The 17,135-nt window shown below is 39.1% G+C and overlaps 1 protein-coding gene across 5 annotated transcripts in view; it reads left to right on the top strand.

The window, feature by feature from the left end:
- Zbtb37 (zinc finger and BTB domain containing 37) overlaps positions 1-17,048 on the top strand; it is a 26,637-nt gene extending 9,589 nt beyond the window's left edge. For 2 of the 5 annotated variants that reach the window (XM_058574477.1, XM_058574478.1), the window contains one exon: positions 557-17,048. In XM_058574477.1, coding sequence (XP_058430460.1) covers positions 557-1,045 — 489 coding nt within the window. In that variant the 3' untranslated portion in view covers positions 1,046-17,048. The remainder of the gene's footprint in view (positions 1-556) is intronic. The other 3 variants (XR_009225484.1, XR_009225482.1, XR_009225483.1) reach the window with 3 other exon arrangements.
- The last annotated feature ends 87 nt before the right edge of the window (positions 17,049-17,135 follow it).

Here is a 17,135-nt window from a genome sequence, read left to right as displayed (position 1 = left end):
TTTTTAGAATGAAGATAATCTATTGATATGGTATCAGAATATTTCGGGGTAGAAAGGCATATCATCACCTATAAATTATATACATTTTTATAAAGTTAGCTGCTGCTGGTTGAAGTATGGTAATAATGATGTCATAAATATAATTTATATTATGTTTGCCATTATCTCTTCTGTACTGTCTGACACAGTATCCATTGGCTGCTGTCATATGTGGTGTTTGAATTTATATTTCAGTTAATCAAAAACTGGGTATGGTGGTGCAGGTTTATAATCTCAGCTACTTAGGAGATTAAGGCAGGAGGATGGCAAGTCTGAGGACAGCCTGTATAACTTACCAAAACCCTATCTCAAAAAGTAAAATGTAAGAAAAGAGCCAGGGAAGAAGCTCAAGGGTAGAGCACTTGCCTAGCACACATGAAACCCTGGGTTCAATCCCCAGTGCCATTAAAAAAATATATACACACACACATACATATATAAATATAGAGAGAATATTTTGATTGCTTTTAACATGTATGCTTAGTTTATTCTTGCTTATTTTCCTCTCCTGGAACAGGTAGAAGAATCAGCAATGATGGGAGTAAGTGGCTATGTGGAGTATCTCCGAGAACAGGAAGTATCTGAACGGTGGTTCCGATACAATCCCCGTCTCACCTGCATCTACTGCGCAAAATCTTTCAACCAAAAGGGGAGCCTAGACCGCCATATGCGCCTACATATGGGGATCACACCATTTGTCTGCCGCATGTGTGGCAAGAAGTATACCCGGAAAGATCAGCTGGAGTATCATATACGCAAGCACACAGGCAACAAGCCCTTTCATTGTCATGTCTGTGGCAAAAGTTTTCCCTTCCAGGCCATCTTGAATCAGCACTTTCGTAAAAACCACCCTGGCTGTATACCCCTGGAGGGGCCTCACAGCATCTCTCCTGAAACAACTGTCACATCTCGAGGACAAGCTGAAGAAGAGTCACCTTCCCGGGAAGAGACAGTTGCTCCTGGGGAAACTGCCCAAGGCTCTGTGTCCACCACTGGGCCAGATTGAGACATTGAGGGGGAGGGGGCAGACCCTCTTCCCCTTTGGGCCATAAACAGCCTGCATCAGGGCCATGGACTGGTACTTAGATTCACAAAATGTCACCTCATTAAACCAGAAGATGCTCCCAAGATGTTGCCAAACTAGAGGATCAACAATATACACAGAAGCACTAAAGGCTCTTCCCCTCCTCCTTCCCTCCTCACACTTTGGAAAAAATCAAGCAAATCAACTTTCTAATTCAGGGATCAACAGCCTTGGTTTGTTAACTTTATAAGAAAAACATTTTTTTTTAGCAAAACTATGATAAATGGTCATTTATCTACCAGTTGTGTTTGAACACTGTACTTTGGTCCATAACATCTTGGTGGCTGTAATTGCCAGGATCTAAAAAATGCAACAGGAGTCTTGGCCATCTGAAGCAGCCAGCCACGAGAGAGAAGGAGGTAGTCATGATGGTGAGGAGGAAGAATCTCTCCTCTTCCTTCCCTGCCGGAATGTGCATTTTCACATCAAGAAAAAAAGAGTGAATACTGGTGGTTCTTACTGTTCTGCAAGGTTAGACTTTATCTTTGCCCTGACTAGGCATCTGATACTTTGCCTGATCGACTCATGTCGTCAACCATCTTGGAGCAGTATTCTAGTGGGCAGCCTCACCTGAAGCACTTTAGGCACCTGGAAGTAAAATGAGTAGCAAAGTGTTTGCAATAGGTATAGCTGCACTTGGGGGCTTGAGTGATGTATTGAGGAAGAGAGGAGCAGGGAAGGAAGTGTTTCCATGTTTTACAAATGTTGAACAGCACAGAGCCAAACTGCAGCTTCCTGACTGGTATTTGTACAGCGTAGTGCTCATGAATCCTTTGGTGTTAAGGAAATGGCTCTAGTTCAGATGAATTAACCTGTTAGGCTGACTACCAAAGTTTCATCCAGTCTCTTTGGCTCCTAGTTTCACATAACAGCAATATTGTACATCAGAAATGTCACTTTCCAGTGAATTGAGCCTGGGTTGTATTTTTAAATCCACAGGTCGTCACGTTTGATAACTTTTATATGAAGTTTTAGACACATTTTTCCTGCAATATTGTGGTTGAAGAGATTTAGCACTATTATTCTTACTGCAACCACAATTTCATTTACTTCTACATATGTAGTAGTTTATATTTTCAGTCCAATGAAGAACCTCATTTAAATCTATGTCTCGAGTCTGCAAACCTAGAAATTCATAAACCAACCATCAGCAAATTGCTGCTGACTCCAAGAACTTTGATTTTTAATAACGCACCACAGGGCACTTACCAGAAAACATCATGCACAATCATGTTGCAATAAATGATCAAGGGATCAGTTTTGATCAGGTTTGGTTACTTAATCATTCCTAAGATTTTTAAAACTTCAAGGGACCTTTTTAGTAATTCTGGGTTTTTCTGAGATTCTTAATCCAGCACTGAGATAAAGAACTTACCAAACATGTAGAGCTTTTGATGCCCTGATTTACATGGAGAGAGAAAAGAGAAAATATTGGAACATTAAGGGATGTAGGCAAAGAAATGCTTAAAACTCACAGTGCAAATAACAAGAGAAAAATCTCTCACTTCTCTTGATTTTTTTTAAAAAAATTTAAATATGTAATGGTTTAACAAATTGTTTTGTGCAGAGACATAGATGATTGTGAAAGAGATTTGGGAGAAGGCTGGTCATTCCTGCACTGGTGAGCCATTTGTGAGAATGTTAGTCACGTGCTCCTTTCCTGAGGATATTTTGTGGTACATGGAAAGGTGGATAGAAAAGATTTTTTTTTTTTTTGGTGATAAATTAGAATGCAAAGCGTAGCTTTAAGCAATCTGAGAATTGTACGTATGCATACAGCTGCATTCTTTCACTAGAGGAAGGTTTTCTCTTCTGGAAAAGTGTAGAAATTCATCTTTTAGAGGAATGTGATGTTGCTGCCATTTGATAAGAGCCTACCCTGAAGGGCAGCATTGAGGTTATGTCGGGCATTCAGGTTACCCAATGGGTCCTTCTCCTCCCTTGTTGGGCAACAGCATGCTAGGGTGAAAACTGTCCCATAGAGCAATATTAGGAATTGGCTGTGCTCTGTGGCATCGAAAACATGGAGTTGAGATTAGACTCACATCCTTAGGAAAAAGTCTCAGCAGTCAAGAGGCTTTCAGTGACAAAATTTGCCATTACTGCATAGGCAGGGATGGGAAAGACAGAAGATGGAGCTTTTAAGCCTACCAAAAAAGTTTTCAAGTTCCCTCCTACTTCTGAGAAATAGTATGTGGAAAAGTTCTGTATTGCTTTGTTAATTTCTTAGAATATATATGAGAAAATAGAGTTTTTACACTATTACCAAATTGTAAAGGTGAAGTGCAGTAATTTCTGTAACAAGAAACTGCAGCATCTGGCAGTGCTCCATCCAGGGTTAGAAAAAACATCCTGCCTAAGTAGGGTCTAAGTGGTATGCAGATGCTGTGCTTTTACGGGGTTCCCCTCCCTTTTCATTCTCCTCTTACAGGTTTTTACTGTGTTGATACTGTGAATGGAGCACTTCCTGGTTATCTAGGACCACATTAGCACAATCAGGTTGGCTCGTTCTCTCCCCTTAGGCCTTGCGAGAGCCATGAAATTCCTGAAAATTCAAGCCAGGCTAGCTTGTAAACAAATTGAAGCTTCTAAAAGCAATTTCCCTAGCTTAGTTAGAAGAGATATTATTCTAATTATCTATCCAAGATTCTTATCCAGGTTCACTGTGATTTCTGTCCTATTTCTTAGCTAACATCACTCTTAGGGTCATAGGAGTTTAAGTTCTATGTACATTAATGAATACTTGTATTGGTGGGCGCATGGACAATACCTCTTAAGGACATACTAAATGGACGTTAGCTAATGCTGAAAACTCGTTACCAAACTTTAACTTGCACGTGTCACCTTGTGAAGAGAACAGCATTAGCAGTGAGAGCTAATTCATCATTAAGTACCAGTGCCATGAGATTGCAAACACTGGGACTGTTTTCATTTATTGAGTGGCACTTAATAGCAAAGGAGCTATCCAGTATTCTCTGCAGAAGAAGACATATGGCAACATATTAACCTATTTTCATTTTAGGATGTACCTTTCATTCTCTCTGAACTCTGATATCTGTATAAAATGTAGCATTGGCATGATGGTGACACTGTACTTAGGCAGAAAGGCTCTTTCTAATGACTTGTTCTCTCTCTTTACTCAAAACCATATTTACCTCTGAACTGCGTTGAATTTTACTTTATGTAACTTGCAGTCTACCCCACACCATTTATTACGCTAAAGAGTTAATTCTAAGGGTGAATGTATAAAAAAAATAGTTTGAAAAGGATCAAGATTGGAAAAGAAGAGAGATAGCAGTTAACATTTTCCTGTGTTTTGGCACTTTCTCGTGTTTCAGGTTCCCTCTATCAGTGAAGCAGGACTTTACAAAGGTGGTATGAAAGTAGACCTAGGTTGTTTCCTCATTTCATAGTTGACGACTGACTTTGGTTGGAAGTTATCTGGTGGAGTGTGAAATTTGGAGCTTCATTTCTTATAGCTGAGTGATTTGTGATTGTGAAATGACTTTTACAAAGTTTTAGCTGTTACATGACACTAATTATGTTTCTTTTAATGGGTGAAAACTACATTTTGTTTGACTAGAAGATCAAATTCAAAGAAATGGAGAAAGAAAAGTAAATGCAATTGAGTCTTAATCACAGTGGAAAAGGCATCAGAAAGGAGTCAGAATCCTAGATGTTCGTTTTTCAGATACAGCAGGCATGATTTTTTTCTCTTCTCAATTGTTCTTCTCCTTATTTGTTCAAAGAATGACAGATGAGTCTTTATTGAACTTACTCTTTAAAAGTGCAGTTCTTTACTTATGCCATATGAGAAACTGTTTAAAATGTTGAAATAAGCTGGGTACAATAGTACATGCTTATAATCCTAACAACTTGAAAAGCTGAGGCAGGAGGATCACAAGTTCAAGGCCAACTTTGGCAATTTAGTGAGACCCTGTCTCAAAATCAAAAAATAAAAGTCTAGGGGTAGCTTAATGGTAGAGTGTCTCTGAGTTCAATTCCCAATACTACAAAAAATAATTAATAAACCATTGAACTAATTTGTTAGCTAAGATTTAGAAAAGGGACAATAAGCAATTTTCAGGTAGATTCCTAATTTTAAGAACGTACCCCTTAGCAAAGTATCCCTAGGGCTTATGGTCAGGGTTCAGCAAACAATAGCCCTGGACTCAAATCTTAAGGCCACCTACTGTATAAAGAAAATCATGTTAGATGATTACAGGGCCACACCTGTTCACCTAGATATTGTCTACAGTTTCTTTCTACTGTAATGATGAAGTTGAGTACATGAACAGCGAAGCTTGAAAATATTTACTGTCTAGAATTTTGACAGAAAAATTTGCAATCTCCTGAATTAGATTTAGAAGATTTGCTCCCCAAATTTGTTATAATAGTTTGATCAAAGTTTTATATTCATACCGTCATGTTAAGCATCCATTTCTTTCTTTCTCTCTCTGTCTCCCTCCTTTCACCCCCTCTCTCCCTCTCTGTCTCTCCCTCTTTCTCTCTCTCTCTCTCTCTCTCTCTCTCTCTCTCTCTCTCTCTCTCTCGGCAGTTTTGGGGACTGAACTCGGGGTCTTGTACAAGCTGAACAAGTGCTCTACCACTGAGCTATATATCCCCAACCCCTTTTTAAAAGTTGTTTTTAAACAGGCTTTCACTAAGTTGCTGAGGCTGGCCTCAAACTTGCCATCCTCCTGCCTCAGCCTTCTGAGTCACTGGGATTATTGGCATGCCACCACACCCAGCCAATGAATAGGTATTTTGATTCTTATCCAAAGCACAGTTTCCTAGATTAGAAACCTGTAACTTTTCCTTCTTATAAATCTTCAGTTTAATTTCCTCAAGTAAACTTACTCTATTCCTATGTGGAGTAGTAAAAAGCCAAATTTTTCTCCCTTTTTGTTTTTATCTTTTTCTGGATATTTTAAAATAGTGAAACAATCTTGTTTGACTTATATTCCTATCTGTGTTGTTGTCTGTAATTCTTTTGAGCTTATATTGGACCATTACATTTTTGCTTTATGAATCTTCATTCTTAGTGTTAAGATAGCTTACCTATATCAGATGGGGATAAAATGGAAAATGTTAGGGTGTTAATAAACAGAAATCCATGCAAGAGGAAATATAATTGCTTCTTGGAAGCAGTATGTGAGCTTCTGAATTTAAATGTTTTTATTTGGACAAAGTTTTCCAGACCATGCTGAAATAATCCCATGAGTTTGATTTTTTTGTTGTGAGTCCTACCAGCATATGCAAAGTTCAGGTAGGTAAGTGTCTCTTATAGGGTACCTCCTCATGCTTAAAGTTGCCCTCTTCTAATTGGATATTTGTAAATTTTAATATGACATATTCTGGGCTGGGAATGTGGCTCAAGCGGTAGCGCGCTCGCCTGGCATGAGTGTGGCCCAGGTTCGATCCTCAGCACCACATACAAAGAAAGATGTTTGGGTCCGCCAAAAACTAAAAAATAAGTATTAAAAAAAAAAAAATTCTCTCTCTCTCTCTCTCTCTCCTCTGTCTTAAAAAACAAACAAACAAATAATATGACATATTCTCTGAATAATAGGTAATCCTCATAAAGTTCCAGAATGTTTGCCTAGATTAGATCTGCCTTCTCTTAGAGCACTTATACCATAGTAATCATGGCTTCTTAGTATTTGAGAGTATTAATTTTCTGATTTACCTGGAATTCTGATTAATCTGGGATGTAGGACTTGTGAGAGAAATTGAAACTGAAAGCATTGGAGTTTGCTAAGCATTGTGATTTTTGATAATTTGCAGTCTTTTTCCTTCTTTGCTTCCTACTTTTTTGTTTCCTGTCTTCAGACTTGTTAATTTTATTTTATTTTTTGTGTTTTGCAGTGGTGCTGGGGATCAAACCCAGGACCTCATGCTGTATAGACTTCTTGTTTTCAAATGGTGCTTTTCCAAGGGCCAGTCTCTTTACATATAAAGTAAGTAGGCTTTCTTGCTCAGGACAAGCTGGAGTTGAATATTATGAGTACTTTGAAACATCTGAATTTGTTACATTCCAAAGAAAGTAATTATTGATAGGGACCATGATATCCAACCTGAAAGATGTCTGCACAGATTATCCAGTTTTATTGTCTATGCAGACTGTCTTTCTTCAACTGTGACACACAGCATTGCTTAAGAAACGTTACTTGAAATCTACATCTTATAGGGGGTACATATGTAAATAAGTTTCCTATCTTATGTCTGTCCCATTACCTATGTAACAAATACTTCCCATCCTAACCAATGAAAGGAAACCCACTAGCTCAAAAAGCAGAAGCTTTAAACAACAAAGCTATTAGAAAGTCAGAGCACTTAATGAAAAAAAAAAAAATGCTTGTTATCTTCATGTCTACTCAGTAGGTCCTGTTGAAGAGGCTAGAATGCACCATCCAGTTAGGAGAATCTCGTGTTCAGCATCTCATATGGCCTCCCACAATTTAATATACTGTGAAGCTTAGGATCTGAATTAATCCATAATGCCAGAAGTTAAAAGTATCTGTAGGACCCTGTTTCCTATTTGAAATCACGCGTCTTCCATAATAGATAATATATAGGAGAAGCTGTTCCATTAAATAAATATTAAGTACTTTGGGACTAGGCAGCATGCCTGGAATTTGTATAACAAAGTTGACTTTAGACATAGTTTAAATGTGACTTCCCAGACTTGAGAGTCCTAAACTTGCTTTTGGAGTCTGGGATATATGCTTTTAAAAAGCCTGCACTTTTCACTACAGAGATAATATTCAAAAAGAAAAGTCCAGAATTATCTGTACTGAGTGCTTTAGAGGCATAATTGTAGTCAGTCCAGTAATCCTATGAGGTGATAACAGTATTAAAAATAGCCAACTGTTTTATATGCTTGTGTGCTTAGTTCTGTATGCTTTACCTTGCTTAATGCATCCAAAACTTAGAACACTCCCATTTCCTCATTTTAGAGGAAAAGAAACAGGCATATCTTGAGCAACACAGCTTAACCTGACACTTAATAGTCTGTGTTACCTCTAGTAGGTGAAATTATTCCACATTTTATAAATGAGGAACCCAACAGGCCCAAGGTTACATACTGGTAAATTGCAGAGCCAGTATTTACCAGTCTTATTCCAAAGACCAGACCATCTTCACTACTCGTGTCATTTGCTCATGAGTTAGGATGAGCTGGATTATACAGTAGCCAATATGGTACTTGTTTTTGTGAATTTGTAATTGAAGAGTAAATGATTACAAGAGCTCTTCAAAAGATAATGCCACTATGGTGATGCCTCAGTTCACTTGGTGGTATTCAGCAGATGTTGGACTGGTCTGGAGGGTCCAAGATGATCTCATTCATATGCTTGATACCTTTTGTAGGGAGAGTTGCAAGGTTGGACCCAGCAGGGCTTCTCACTTTTCACTGTATATCAGGTACTCTCTATATGTTCTTCATGAAGGCACTCAGATGTAATGTGGCAGCACAGGCTTCTGAGATACTGGGTAGAAAGTGCCAGTCCTCTTAAAGGTCCATAACTGTCAAGAGTCACCATCTTACTATTTTCAGAGAAGTCTGGTCAGCTCAGATCTGAAGTGAGAGGAAGTACCCTACCATTTTATGAAATACAAGTCAGGGATTTGGAACCTTTAATATCTTACATGTAGCATTAGGTTGTTTTTTTCTTAATTCTTCTATCAATTGTTAGTAACATGGAAACCATTTATTCTGTCTACTGTTGGTCAGTAAAGGATCTACAGGGAGAATGAGACAAACACCTGGAGCACATTTCCTTAGTTGCTCACCTCCTCCCAAGTTTAATTTATAGCAAAATTTCCATTTTTTTCATTTTGTGCTGTATTCAAAGTTGTGAGCATTTGCCCGTATTTGCTGTGAAGCCACAACTATTAATGCTGATCCAAATAAACTCCAGAGTAAAAAGCTTACTGTTGGAGAATTTGGTTTATTAGAAATGACAGCCAAATTTTACATCTACAAATGGGTGGAAACTCCTATGGTATGGAAAAATATGGCTACTAATTTGTTTTTAATAGGAGTTTCTATTGTGTGACTGGATGCATCGTATTGTTACAATACTAAAAGTTTTACCTGTTTGTCTTGGTCTCTTCTATACCTCCACACCTCTGGCATAATTTTGTGCTTGACTACCTTTTATTCGGGAAAATCTATTGCCCTGTTTTATATTTCATTAATCTTTACAAATTAGCAGTTGCTACTAGCTTCTGTCATTCTAAATAAATCACTGAAGTTTTTGATTTGGGGCTACATTTATCAGATTTAGCATGCTTTATTTAAACTCTTGCTGACTCATAATAATAATTAGGAAAAAATGAGACTATTCCTGCCTTGAGAAGAAATATGAGCAGAGAGTGAATTTTAGTCTGTGAACATTCATCCCCAAAGCAAAACATGAAGAGAAAAAAAAGTTTTGAGATTATCTACTCCCTGGGCAGTGGATCCTGGAGAATTAGTTGTAGAGACTTCTTACTGGCCAGCTCCAGTTGTCGAATAGAAAGAGATCTCTGTCTAAAGTCAGGCCTCAGGAATTGCAATTTTGCAGGAAATAAAAGAGGTGCTCATGGCCAAAGACTTAATTTCAGGCTCTACAAAATGCTGGGAAGGGAAAAAGACATTTGGCATTTGCAGTGGATAACCAGAGAGGAAATGATTAAGGTTATTCTAAAGCATAAAGATTAATCACATTTTATCATGTTGAGATTGGGGCAGAGGCTGGGGATATAGCTCCATTGGTAGAGTGCCTGCCTCTCATGCACAATGCCCTGAGTTCAATCCCCAGCACCACACACACACAAAAAAGATTGGAGCAACGTTTTAATATGTGAAAATAACAGTCTTAAAACTCTTTTTGATCCTCATTTCCACCCTGGCATAATCCACTTACCTCAAAATCTGCCCTTTGTGACAAAGAAAGCCTTTGAAAACAGTCCCAAGGAATGAAAATCTTTATGTTAATAGCTTTTGGGCCCTCTCTAGGTTCTCTGGGTGGTTGCACGAGAAATAAGCTCTGTGGTCTTGAAATGAAAAAGAACAAGATCAGAAAAAAAAGGAATCTTATAGATTGACATTATTTTCTTTCTTTTCAGCATCACAAGTCTAAACCATTTCAAGCCAATCACAGCAACTCAAGTGAGTAGAAATTGCTTAAGGTTTAGATGTGTGCTTTTAGCCACTTCTTGAAGCAGATATTGATGACATATTTGAAGGTGATCTACCGAGTTTTCTATAGAGTCATAGGAACTCTAGTGGTTAAGAACCACTCAGAAACAGAAATGTTTTGCAGGGACAAAGCTTAAAATGTTTCCTCTGGAAGCCAAGTGCTAAAACAGAGGTTACTAAAAGTGTGGCTAAATCCACCCCTGGAATGGCTATCAGATAGCATAAATATTTAGAATTTATATGGTATTTCTAATATTTTTACAAAAATAATTTTAAATCATGTAACTTGAATTTTTTAAGAATTAGCCTGTTTTCTTTTTGGAAAATTGGCCCAGGAAAAATAGCACTAATATAATTCCAAATGTATATGCATGTGCATTGAACACAGAATGGTATACTAAAGATAGTTCACACAAATAACTTTTGTGGGAAGTTTAGCTATTTTCTTAATAACTTTTCATAAATGTTTATAAATATATTTACTCATCCACCATGAGCTTGGTAGCATAGAAGCATTTTGTTAGCTGTCTTATTGATTCTAAAAATCAAATTCTTGGCATAGTAGGCTGTGACAGATTTTTGTTAACTTTGTATTTTGGCTAAGAAAATTATTTCTTGCACTTTCTATTTATAAAGATACTATGACACAATGTACCCACTTAGTGCAGCTGTTCTTTAGAAACAAAAGATGTAGGTGTTACAAGGAAATATATGTCTAGAACCCTGGCAAAACTAAAGCCCTCGGAAAAATAAACGTGGCTTGCATCTACCTGAGAAGGACTGGGGATTGATATGAGATTTAGTTGAAAGTAGCTGTGGGTAGGCTTCCTGTGGCTGTGAATGGCAGTATTGCTGAGTTGCCAGCTGTATGTATTCGCGTTTATGTACGCATGTGAGAAAAAGGTATTTAATGAAGGCAGATAAGTCAGTGTAGAATATTCTACCTCCCACTAGAGACTGAGCACATTCAAGATTGCCCTTAGGCAGGAGCTGGATTCCCTCAGCTACTGTCCACCCCCTTTCTCTTCCGTAACTCACTTCAGCTCCTCTACCTCTGAGCACTTGGCTGAAGAAAGAGTGGTGCTTTCTGAAGCAAGCAAAGGATAACCAGGCCCAGAACACAGGCTGCAGTGTCTGAAATTCTTATTATGTGCAGATATTAATGTTTTATGTGTTGCCGAAATGAAAAGTGTCGGGACACTGAGGCTTAACTCTTCTATCCACTGGCTTCTGCTTGCCAAGATAGCCTGTGGAGGTGGGCGCCATTTGTTTTTAAGGATGCACCCAGTGCTTTCTAATGAGGTGAAATATTTGTTTGAGTGCCAGTTTTCTTTTTTCGTTGCCATTTGTGGTCCATTTTGGCAGGACTGGCATATTAACCATCTTTCCCTGATAATGAGTCTCTGCCAATATCTTACATGGATGTGTGCATGACAAAGGTTTTCAGATGAGCTGTTTTGCTTTTAATCACTCCAAAGAGAAAGTCTTGTTTTTATTGCTGATACTGTTGTAATAGACAAGATGGCTTCACCTGAATGGAGATTTGGTTTTAGTAATAAAAGGCCTTTAGGCAGACCTAATATTAAAGTCCAGTGTAGCATTCAACTGATTTCCTGTCTGGGGCATTAGCACATAACACACTGAGTCCAGTCAGCCTGCCTATCTCTTGAACACTTGCGACTGCCACGGGTTAAGGCTGGCCTCAGCAGTCATCCTCGAGTGTGTTCCACTTCTTCATTCCTGTGGTGTGATTGGTGGTGTTGTCTAACAGGGATTCTCTATTAGGAGTGGAAATGAGAGCATGATCCATTTCAGATGTTTTAGGGGTCACTTTAGGGCACTAATAGATAAGTATTTACTGGTAAGCAAGTGGGGAGTAGAGAACATGTAAACTTCCAAAGAAGGGTTACAATGGATAGAGTAATTCCTGCTGGAACGCAGCATGAATCCTGAGGAGATGAGATGGCGAACTATGTGAATCTGTTCCCCACAGCTCTGTCTAACTGTAGACTAGTTCTCAGCCTAACAGCCATGCTAACATGCTAGACTCAGGAATTAATTCCTGCTTAGGAAAAATTTTCCCTCTGGCTTTTTGATTGATTGTGCTCAGAGTCTTGTCCCAGGCTTGCCTCCTTATGTTTTGCTATAATTCGTACTTAAGGTGCAGACTTAACCTAAATCAGTACTTTACTGTTGATGTTGCTGCCTATTCTGGACAAAGGGATTAATTAGGGGAAAAAAAGTGAGAAATACCTAGGTAGTTTCATTGAAGCATATTAAATCCATGAGTCTAGAAGGAAGCCATAGATTTTTAACTCCCTCTGGCTTGGATGAACACTGAACTTATGCTTTCTATTAAGAAACCTGTTAACCTAGGCCAGTGGTTCTCTATCTTAGATGAGACCCCTTCTAGACATTCACATTTAATTGGTCTGTTGTGCAGCTTGGGCTTTAAAATCTTCCTGTTTCAGGCATGGGGTGCACACCTGTAATCCCAGCTGCTCCCAAGGGTGAGGCAGGAGGGTTGCAAATTTGAGACCAACCTCAGCAACTTAGCAAGACTCTGTCTCCGAATAGAAAGGTCTATGGATGTAGCTCAGTGGTGGAGCACCTTGGGCTCAATACCCAGTGCCAAAAAAAAAAAAAAAAGATTCTGATATGCAGCCAGGGTGGGGAATCACTGCCGAACTAGATAATCTCAAGCTAGTTGTCTTGTCATAAAATATCTTGATTGATATCCTGGCATTATAGAGGGCCAAGGGTCAGATGATAAATGATACATCCATTTCTCCTCAGAGTAATTCTGGACGGAATTGTTGTGATCCATCCAGCTTCTTCTCTAAACCAAATACTGAGTGTGCCTGAGTAAGCAAAACAAATTTGTGATGTGAATAGAGATTTCTTTCTTTCTTTCTTTCTTTTTTTTGGCAATCATGGATTGAACCCAGGGGGTATTCAACCACTGAGCTACATACATCCCCAGCCCTTTTTGTTTGTTTGTTTGTTTGTTTTTTGTTTTTGAGACAGAGTCTCACTAAGTTGATTAGGGCTTCGCTAAATTGCTGAGGTTGGCTTTGAGCTTTCGATCCTCCTGCCACAGCCACAGCTTCCCTGAGTCGTTGGGATCACAGGCTTATTGGGGGTGGGAAGGTTGAGTAGAGATTTCTCAACTCTGGTAGCTGAAATAGAGTCCTTGAATGTATTAAAAGAGCTATTTGTAAACAGTGAGGTAGCATTGGTGATGGGGAAGAGAAGGATCATGCTTGGGGCCATCTTGATACATTGTCTCCTGGTTTGTCTTCTCAGTGGGATTTCTGTGTTAAGTGACTCACTTTTCCTTGAATTTCTTTGTAAATGAAATTAACTAAGGCATAAATGTTTCTGATTATTATATGAAATGTGAAATGAGTTATTTTAGCATCTTTGTTCCAGTATGGCAAAAGACATCACCCAGTAATTCCCAATGAGATTCCATATCTTCCATTCTTACCCCAGGTAGTAAAGGTGTGTTTTTCATGGCAGTCAGGGTTTGTTACTGCCTTTGGCAACCTCACACCTGGTAATAGGGAGGGGAGAATTGTTGCATTACCCTTAAAAAGTGAGAACCACTGTTCAAATTAACTAGCCACCAAGTGACTTCTAACTCATGAAAGAAATTTGTTTAAGAGCAAGTTCAAATATAGCAGTCTTGTCTTCTCAGTATTCTCAACACCACAGAAAATTTCATTCATGTATTATGTATAACTTATTGATAATTTGAACTTCAAATAGGTGGTGTGTGCAAAAAGAAAAAGTAGGTTGAGGAAAAAGTTGATTAGTGCAGAGGACTGGGTTAGCATTTGACTATGAAGTTGGTTTGAAGTGCATTTAGGCCTTGCTGTTGCTCAGCATGTCAGTGCCATGGTGTCATCAGACAGGCCTTCTGACCTTAGATTTGCTGAAGTCTTCCTATTAGTGGAAAGACAAAAGCAACAGCCTGTGGGACTCCAAAAAGAGTAGCCCCTGAAGAACATTATGGAGTACTGTGAAATATTGCTGAACTTTATGCAAAGTATATCGCACTGGAATTTTAAGATTTTGAGCAGGGGAGAATGGTGGGGGAGGATGGGGAAACAGTAAAAGATTAATTATAAACACGTACTATGTTTTAAACAAGGAATGAAACAAATTCCTTAAAAGGAATTTCCCAGATGGACTGTGAAGTTAGGTCAACCTCTGCCCTAGTGAGTTGGCTTGCTGATCCCTAAACCTCTAGGGAATCCTTTCTGAAACAACTAAGCAAATACTAGCCTGACCACAGTCCACCACTGCCCATCCTCCTGCCCTAGCAAAGGAAAACGTTCCCATATTATAGGCTAACGAAGTGTGTGTTCCAGCTCATCCACCAGCTTTTCATCTGCCTAGATATACATGCACAATTCTTAGCCTGTCGCATTATTTTGTGATCCAATAGCAGAACTTAAAATGGATTCACTAGTTGAGTCAGGAACGTCAGTATCTTCCTTTCCCTTAAAGAAACCTTAAAATCAGAACTCTGGATTTTTGGCCTGTCAGCCTACTTGAGTAAAGGGAGAAATAGGGAGAACATTCAGATTTCCTGGTTCCTCATAATTTGGGGATGGAACCCACTTATGCACTGCCTCCTGAGACACAAAGAGAAGGTTGAGGGTTCAAAGATAGAAAAGTCAGTGTAGCAGAAATGTGGTTTCCTTCAGATGGACACAGTCTGAAAGAAATCCAACTGTTCTCTATGGTGCTTATACGATGGGTGACAGCTCTCCCCATCTACCTGTCCCTGGCACTGTGCCTTCCCACTGGTCACTGTGAAAAGCAGATCACACTGGACTCAGAGGCCAGAACCCAGGACGAGTTTCCCCTTCTCACCTTGAACCCATCACTTTGTACAGCTTATAATGTAGCATTTAACTTCTCCTTGGGAAACTTGGTTCCCCACTCCCCACCAATAAATGATAAAGCATTGAGAGTAAAATAGAAAATAAGTCTCTGGTGGTAGCTATCAAATAAAGAGATCATAGGAAGATTTCACTCCCCTACAGTTGATATTGATAACAAGAATCAACTGTGCCTGCTTCTTCCTGAGTTTCTAAAGGCTACTGTAGTATATATAAGTAACGTAACAGTTTTTCACAACTTGCTATTATTTTCACAACTTGGATTCGTATTAAAACAGACAATCAGTTTCTAAAATGTTACTCTGGAAGGGAATGGGATAGAGTATTTTTAACTAAGAACCTACCAGTCTGTTTTTTCCTTTTGAAAAACCCTAACATTTGAGACTTGTGTCTTTCATCTGCAGCAGCTACTCCATTAATAATACAGATGCCTCCGAAAGGCCTGCGAGCCAGGATGCCAGACTGGCCTTTCGCATCTTATTTCCTAAGACTATCTGTTTTTATCATGTCCTTAATTATAAATACCTATATATAGGGTTAGGACTTTCACCCCACCCTCCCTTAACCATAATCACTTCAGTGTGAATCACCACCTCTCCCCTGTCCCCTTTACTGAAAAATGCACTTTAATTCCTAAGGAGAGTGGCTGTTCTGGCTCTGAAGCCAGAGTACTTCAGGAGGAGAGTGGAGGAGGGAGAACTCTTGCCAGACCCATCAGATTAACCAAATGTCTTATTGTGAACACACAAATAATATCCATTTTTAAGCTGCCCCCACCTACTCCCTGCCAAAGGGAGAAAGAAACAACCACCAAGTTGAAATTGTTCAAAATGCCTACACTGATTTTGGAAATTTCACTGGAGGGAAGAAAAGGAAAAAACCTAACACTAGGTGATTTTGTCAGCTACCAAATTGTGAGGAACTTCTGTTTGTTTTGTGGGAGGCCGAGGGGTTTTTTTGATTAAAATTCAAGTGATACGATCCAGAATTGCATCGTCCCCAAGTATCAGGTTGGTTCTCCCTTACTTTGACAGGTGTCCTCGCACTCTCCTCCTGCAGACTGTCCTTCCCCTGGTGACAAGCCAGTTATTCTTGGAGGGTAGCATGTCTCCTAGAACCCCAGGAGCCCTGTGGTGTTGGGGAGGGGGGCGGGCAGCAGGGTGGGGGAGGGCAATTCCCAGAAGAATTAAGATGTGGGTTTATATGAACATATTTAAAGCAGTTTAGCAAAAGCTTTCTCGTTGAACAGCTTTAAGAACAATGTGAATGAAATCTTAGCAACTTGGTTAGTAATCCGAAAAGTCTATTAATGTATACTTGAAATTCTGTTTGTATGAAAATGCATTTTCCTCTTTATTTTAACACTGTGTAAAAGACTATTATGCATGTGAGTGGTTTGAGAATTAAATGGTTTAATACTCAGATTTGAATCTGTCTTGTCTGTATATAGAGATCAATTTGTTTCTGTTTTTGGAAGTTTTTAATGTGATGGGAATATTGAGAATTCCAGTTAGCCCTACCTTTTCAGGATCGATCTTTCTTTCTTTGTTTGTTTCTTTCTTTCTTTTCTTTTTCTTTTTTTTTTTTTTTGTACCAGGGAGTGAACCCAGGGATGCTTAACCATTGAGCCACATCCCCAGCCCTTTTGAGACAGGGTCTCATTAAGTTGTTTAGGGCCTCGCTAAATTGCTGAGACTGGCTTTGAACTCGTGATCCTCCTGCCTCAACCACCCCAGCTACTGGGGTTACAGGCATGTGCCCATCTTAGTCCTTTTTAAATTTTATTTTAAGACAGAGTCTGGTTAAGTTGCCCAGGCTGGCCTGGGACTTGGCAGTTCTCCTGCCCCAGCTTCCAAGTCACTGGGATTGCAGGCGTGAGCCATGGTGCCTCCTCTTTCATTTTCTTGACCTA

Source organism: Marmota monax, unplaced genomic scaffold, assembly GCF_021218885.2.
Source record: "Marmota monax isolate L192 unplaced genomic scaffold, Marmota_monax_Labrador192_F-V1.1 WCK01_AAM20220418_F8-fsc00055, whole genome shotgun sequence".
Taxonomy (NCBI): domain Eukaryota; kingdom Metazoa; phylum Chordata; class Mammalia; order Rodentia; family Sciuridae; genus Marmota; species Marmota monax.
The sequence above is the reverse complement of the archived record's forward strand: the minus strand, read 5'-3'. Positions and strand labels throughout refer to the sequence as shown.